This window comes from Excalfactoria chinensis, chromosome 4, assembly GCF_039878825.1.
Source record: "Excalfactoria chinensis isolate bCotChi1 chromosome 4, bCotChi1.hap2, whole genome shotgun sequence".
Classification (NCBI taxonomy): domain Eukaryota; kingdom Metazoa; phylum Chordata; class Aves; order Galliformes; family Phasianidae; genus Excalfactoria; species Excalfactoria chinensis.
Genome location: NC_092828.1, coordinates 38,582,750 through 38,589,930, shown reverse-complemented (window position 1 = coordinate 38,589,930; position 7,181 = coordinate 38,582,750). Strand labels below are relative to the sequence as shown.

The following is a 7,181-nucleotide window of genomic DNA, read 5'->3' as shown; positions in this document are numbered from 1 at the left end:
AGTTGAGCCAGGGGGGAGGTTCAGGTTGGACACTAAGATTCCATCACCATCACTAGAGGTGTTCAAGAAACACAGAAATGTGGCATTGACAGACATAGCTAGTGGGCATGGTGGAGGTGGTTGGCAGACTGGATGATCTTAGAGGTCTTTTCCAACCTTAGTGATTCTATGGCTTTGCAGACAGATTTCATCCTTACAAGCAAGGCTTGGTAGCAGTAGTGAGTTTTGTTTGTTCACCATTCGTTTGAGAATCTCCCACCTGCTCATGTTGGCAAAACTGAATTTGTTGAAATGGGGACAAGAGGAAGTTGTTTTCATGGATGCATCTTCTTGAGGGTACTATCCCTATTTCTACAGCAGCTGAAATCAGGTACCTATCAAAACAAAGCCATGTTAAACACACTTGTTGCTCAAGATCTTTGTCTGCCTTATTTCCTTTTAAATTTAAATTGCTAGAGGTGATGAGCAGTTTTATTTTCCCCAAGAGTGCCCAGCCTTGGCTGCTTGAAGCCTCCCCATCACCTGCAAAACTGTTTTGCTTTTAGCCTCTTTAAAGAAGTTTCCCTATTCCTGTGCATTCCTCTTAGGAGCCTGTCTCAGCCTGCGTGGGCTGGACTACTTAAGAAAACACTGCATTAGGTCAGGCACGTCGATACTGACATTTCATCTGGATTGCTGACAGCATCAGTTTGTTAACACAACTGACCTGGTGCTCCTTTTAGTATACAAAGTGTTGCTCCCCTGCCATCCCAGCCTGCCGCGCCATTCGCCGCCACGAACACCAGGCTACGGAAGCATCACCCACATCACCCACTGTCTGCTGCGGTCTCCCTATGAAGCCAGGAGTATCCCCACACAGCTCTTGTCCTCCAGCTGCGGTTACCTTGCAGGAGCCTGAAGCTGACGGTTCTCCAGGCCTTCCTTGAGCCTGCCACTGCCTCTGTTACCTCATTTCCAAGCTGTTCTTCACTGCTGCAAGAGGGAGGAGAACCCAACGCTTCATGGCAGGCTCACAAACGGCGTGTGTGATCCACAACTGGATGGAGCCATTTTTCAAAGATTTTTTTATTTTTATGAAAAAATATATAAAATTTCATATCTTACACTACTAAAAACATGTACACAAACAAAATGCACAGAGAGCATCCAAGGAGGAGAAGAAGGAGGGGATAAATACAGCGACACTGTGGTCTCCTATGAGCTGAAACGGTGATGAAAAGAGCTGAGACAAATGCTGCAGCACCAATAGCACTGGATATACAAACTCCTGGCCTACCCGGCCTAAGGAATTGCAACAAACATTAATAAAGGATCAGAAACTACGTGCTACTCTTAGACTGCTATTGACGTATCACACACGCCTTAATGACTAATTGCAAGACTACAGCAGTCCAAGGAGTCAAAATTTCTTGACCACAGGGAATTCTACGTTTTTATATTCAATACTGAATAGACAACTTACTTTTATTTTTTTACCCTTTTTGTTCTTCTTGCTGTTAATATGTAGAAGGAATTAAAAAACAAACAAACAAACAAACAAAAAAACCACATAAAAATTACTTTAAAAAGATCATCTTCCTTTTTAAGGTTAGGTAATTCAGCCAAATGATAAATAAACAATGAATTGGAGGTCAGGCTAAACAAGCCATGCTTGGGGAGACTTCCTTCTCCAGAGATGAAAAACTGTTTTGAAAAGAGCCTCTTCACCTTGCAAGCCCTTTGAATACCTCCTCACAATTAGCAGCAAAACGTACTGGAAAAAAGTATTCATTGTACCAACAGCAGCACCGTGAGTTGAAAAAGCAAACTGCTTTGACTTACCGTAGGCAAGAAATCCACCTACAGCTCCAATTTCACTGATTAATGAAAACCACTGCCTTGTCGTGGTGTCCAAGTCCAGCACACAACTGTCAAGGTCAGCTAACTACCATCCTTATCTCCCCCTGTGCTTACAAAGAGCATAACCAAAAAAAAATACTACTGCCATCTCCTACTGCACACCTATATATACAATCATCCATTCACAATGTCTGATTTCGGGCTATACATTTTCATTTGCCACTCCTTTTGAAGGCAAGTTTTTCTACTTGTGCTTTGTGCTGCCCTGGCTCAGCAGGTGAAAACAGCAGCAGTCCAGCCAAGCCCGCAGGCAGAAAGTTTCAAAGGGGTGCTGCCAGATTCCCCCCCACCAAGCCCTTCAAAAACACCATGGTAAAAAGGGAGCTTTACTTTACAACACTAAATCTTCATAAGAGGCCCAAATAAATGGTCCGGTTGCCCCATAAGACTGAGTACTTGCAGCTCTCAGTAGTAGCTCCGTCGTCAGAACTCTGAAATTTGTGCGTGAATGTAGAAGCTGTAACTTTTGGACCATATTCGTTAAAATGTCTTTATTTTTCAGTTCAGAGACAAAGCCTATAGTAAAGAGATCTGTAGCATGAACAGCTCTTGAAATAAATATAAAAGATCATGTAATTATTTATGCAGAAAACTGAGAGTAGGTGCCCTATTTACAGATGCACTCTGGCCTAAGAACAGTTCATTTTCCATGGGTCCCTCTGAAGAGTATTCTGAAGATTGCTCCACTCCAGTATCGGGCAGCTACTACAGTGTCTCAGGAACATCATTCTCACCTCCATGCGGTGCACCCCAGCAGCAGTGTATGCCTTTAAAACCCCACAAATGGCGATGGGATTTTCTTGTAGAAGTACACAAAAAAGAACAAACCCAAATCCTTACACAGAGCCAGCAGTTAATGAACGACCAAAGAAAATGGGCAGAAAGGCTAAGTGCTGAAATTTGCAACTAAAATCTCTCTTGGTGCAGCTGATGGATGCATGTGGAAACCAAACGATACTTCCCAAGGAAACGAGTTGTTGTTTCTGTCTTCCTACGGGTTATTTTACAAAGTGCTACAGGCAGAGAGGCACAAATAATCCCAAGACAGCTCTGCTGACAGCCCTAATAATGTTATTTATTATTTGACAAATCTCTGCTATGTGCCGAAATTGTTATGTCTTGATTCCTTCTCCCCCACCTTTTGTGGCCTGGTGGTTGACAAAATGAAGCAACAGGATGAGAAATCACACAATCAAGGTTTGTCAGACCCTCCCCTTCTGCCTGGCTATGTCTCACTGCTCAACTCAGCTCTGTCCCATTTCTTGTGCTGCCAGGCAAGCTCGACTGTCCCATGAGCAGCGAGAGCCGAGGCAGCAGGGTGAGGGTGGCAAGCACGTGCCCCTGCCCTTCCATGCACCTATTTCTCTCTGCTCTTTCAGACTTTGCCTGTGACTCAGAAAAACAGCAGTTCTGAGAGGAAACATGGACATTGCTGAGCATGCAGGCTGTCTCAAAATTGACACATTTTGCAGCAAGAAGCCCTGTGGAAAGAAAGCAAGCCTTGCTCCTGAGAAAGAAAAAGCACACCACAGCAAGCCCTCTCCTATGCCTTTCCCCACCCCTTTTCTTTAGAAACTGTTATTTGGATTAAATCTCATCAAAGGGCTTTGAGGAAATTGAAGAAAGACCTTTAAAACCAGCTGAAGTGGTGTTCAACACATGGTTCTGCAAGGGAAGAAGGAAAATGGTTGCCTTTTGGCATTAGATGAGGTGCTCAGGCTCTACTCTGCAGTGCCAGGGGACAAGGGGAAACACAGTAAGTCAATACGTCGATGTTATTATCAAGGAAGATGCTATCCGACACCTCTAAGAAAGCAATATATCTACAGTAAACACTTGCCATCTGCCGAGCAATTCTTTAATCCTTATCTTTACCAAAGCTTCACAAAACAACCTATGAATACTGAATTAACTGTGCTGATTACTCCCATCTACAGCTAAAGGAGAACAGCCCCACATTGTTTCTTGGTGAGATTTCAAGGACTTGACATCTCACTGCAGCCTTTGGGTCCCCCTGAAAACATCATCTTCAAATTGCAGTCTGCACACTGACCCCCAGTTACAACCAAGTGCTGACATACAGTGTCAGATTCAGACAGACCATCTTCACCATGGGATGCCAACGCCATGACCATGTTGGGCTGCTCTCTCTTTTATGCTCCACTCTGTGCCCTGCCCCACAGTGGCCAGGTCTGTACCCATTTTTGTTAGATGAATCAGTGTTTTGCAGCTGACCTGCCCAACCTTCCATAGGTTGGTTCTCCTGGGCCAGGAAGGGTGCAGGTTCACAGCAAGGAAAGCAAGGGAGCAGGTCAAAGGCTACCTTGTGACAGTACTGGGTTTAAACACTGGCGCAGATGCATTCCGTGGGCATCTTCTCTTTCCAGGAAGGAGCACACCAGGCGCAAGTTATCAAATGCACAAAGAAAACAGATGCCGCAATGCTGCTGAGGGATGATGAGGGCTGGATGTTTTACCTCCCATTTTACTTTTCCTCTTCGGGATATCCCCAGCCCACAGTGGAGAATGGTGTTCTTTATTTAAGCAGACTCCTTCCACCTCATATATATAATCAAAACACCTGAAAGCTTTATATGTTGCTCAAACCAAACAGCAGCAATAATACAAAGCACAGTGGTTAACACAAAAGGAAGACAAAATGAAGCAAAAGAGGGAAAAAGAGCAAAACATTGAGAAAGCCCCAATCTTGTACCTGATGTGTAGCAAACTGTACAGTATATACATCATAATGTATTATCCTCACAGAAGAGCAAACTAAAAGAACTTTGTAACACAGAGAGAAAAAAAAAATATACACCCTGTATTGTATTTGCCACTGAGCAAGCAACATGTTTATACACTAGTCTCTATAACTTAACGCTGTGTAACAGCATCTTTTAAATTTACAAAACAAAATATCTATCCAGAAATAATCTAATCATATTGCTCTTCAATACACTTCTGTAGACAAGTAAGACTTGAAGTAAACTTCAGTAAACTGCAGCTTGTGTGAGCCCACAAATGGCTGCAAAACTTCTCTAGTCAAGTAAGTCCTTGGAAGTATTAACACGTGCTGCTGCTGTAATTCAGTATATAAAGGTGCTATATATATATATATGCATATATATATATATATATATCCCACGTATAGACAACATGTGGTGGGAAGGCTTGCTGTTGTCATTGCTGAAGCTCAAGAAATTGGTTAACCTCATGTACAGTAGATCCATTTCCATGTTCCATGCACGTTACATTTACTTCATGAAAATGAGGACACAAATAGGAAGAAAACGAAAACTTCAGTCAAACACTGCTTTATAAATGCTGTGGCAGAAGCCAGCGTCCTTCAGTTACAGAAGCCACTGTATTTCCCTTTTTTCTTCTTTAGTCAAAATAAATCTCAGAGCTAGTATACAAAGTGCAGGACCGACCACTCGAGGAAGTGACTTATAAACCGAGTTACAATGGCACCATCCCATTCACCAACTGGACCTTCATCTCTTGAAGGCTGTTCATTATCTTCTTCTGGTGACCAACAAGTGTCACTCCCAGCCGCCTCAAATCCCTGTGGGAGAAAGCAGATGTTGGTTCCAGGGATCGTTCAGGCACATGCCGCCACACACACTATGCACTGCACGCGTCGATGCTGCTGCCAGTGCCAACCTCTTACCGTCTGTGGCTCCTGAAGCCCTTTACATAAGGAGGCACATTTAATTTTCCCAACTTTTTCAAATGGCTGACAGCATCTCAGTGAGGTGACATGACTTCATTTGACCAAGATCACCCTGCTGACTAAGGGGAAAAGCTTGACAGCAAAGTGTTAGCACTGACTTCGGCAAGGGACTCCACTACATGTGTGAAGTCCTATTCCAAGAGAAAACCTGCGTAAGAAAATGTGTGTTGCAGTTTCCTCTTCTCCTGGGAGAGACTGGTATTTGATCTTGGATACGAGCAGCGAGGAGTAAGGTCAATCCACGCTTCCTTCCTCTTCGGATGAGACAAAGCCAAAGATACACAAACCACAATCCTACAGCCTGCTCCTAGAGAGAGCTGAATGGCAAAAGCCACAAGCACAGCTACCACCGTTATGGCCTCCTAAAGTCAACAGGAATTTGTAGCAGCTCCCCTCTGGGACTTTGCAAATCTTGCTGTAAACCCAGGCTTGACTATTTTGACTATTCTGAAAGATTAAGGCATTTGTGTTGAGTCTGTCTAGTAGGGGTGCCATTACAAGAAAGGTGCAACACACGACTGGGAAGAACAGTTGTCTTCTCAGAAATTTAGCCTTCTAAAATGTAGGTATCTAGATGAAGCTAGTGACCGAGTTTCTGTGAGAACTGTGAGAGAAGCACCTCCATGAGATGATTTATCCCATTCAAAGTGTGGGATGAGTTGCTCCCTGGAGATATTACAGCAGGATCTTGGGTGATTAGATTTAATGACAGCTAAAAGCCAGGTGGGGTGCCTCCCACACAGTGGGTTATGGCTGTGCAATTATACTGATTTCATTAAAGAGTGAAAATTGATAACAAGGAAATTGAAGGAGTAACATTTGGAAGAAGGATCAAGACAGGTGCCTGTATGTTTCCAACATGAGACAGATTGTTAGGGAAGCAGTTTAACTTAGAGGAGACATGATACTTCATCTGAAGACTTCCACCACAGAAATACGAGCTCCTTGTTTTCTACCTTCCAGCTGGACTGAATATAAGATGTTTTCAAAGAAGGGCTCTACTGTTTTGCCAATAAAGGTGTGAATCCCAGTGCTGCTGACACTAGTTTGTGGAGAGTATGCAGAAACTCACAAGCCATGTAAGAGAAGGCTCTCTACTGAAAGCTAGCGGGACATAAGATCACCAGACACTCAGAACTGCAGCTCCCTGGTACCACCTGCTGTTCCCAGGAGCCCAGCTGCCACCTGAGACACACTGGAAAAACTGGCCCACAGTGCACAGGTGACTGCAGGTGGATGCATATGATGAACACCAGAAAGCTATTACATAATGCACGGGAGCTAACCATCGAGGTGTCTCTCAGCAGATTTATATTCTGTGCAGAAACTCCTGTGTAAATACAACCATCCACGTCCAAAAATTAGATAGACGAACACTTCAGAAAAACACTGTTCCTAATAAAAAGCAATCCCAAGTGAAGGTTGATGTGTTAACACAAAAACCAAGTTGAAGCCAAAAGCTAGATCTGTTCTCCATAGGATTGTCACACTTTTCAGCCTTTTGATTTGGAAAATCCCAGATTTTCTGCTCGAGGCTAAACACTACATT

At 43.6% G+C, this 7,181-nt stretch overlaps 1 protein-coding gene across 5 annotated transcripts in view; it reads right to left on the bottom strand.

Moving 5' to 3' along the window:
* Positions 1–4,419: 4,419 nt before the first annotated feature.
* Positions 4,420–7,181, bottom strand: part of EPHA5 (EPH receptor A5) — a 197,671-nt gene continuing 194,909 nt past the window's right edge. For all 5 annotated transcript variants that reach the window (XM_072335476.1, XM_072335469.1, XM_072335473.1 and 2 more), the window contains one exon: positions 4,420–5,464. In XM_072335476.1, the coding sequence (XP_072191577.1) occupies positions 5,359–5,464 (106 nt within the window). In that variant the 3' untranslated portion in view covers positions 4,420–5,358. The remainder of the gene's footprint in view (positions 5,465–7,181) is intronic.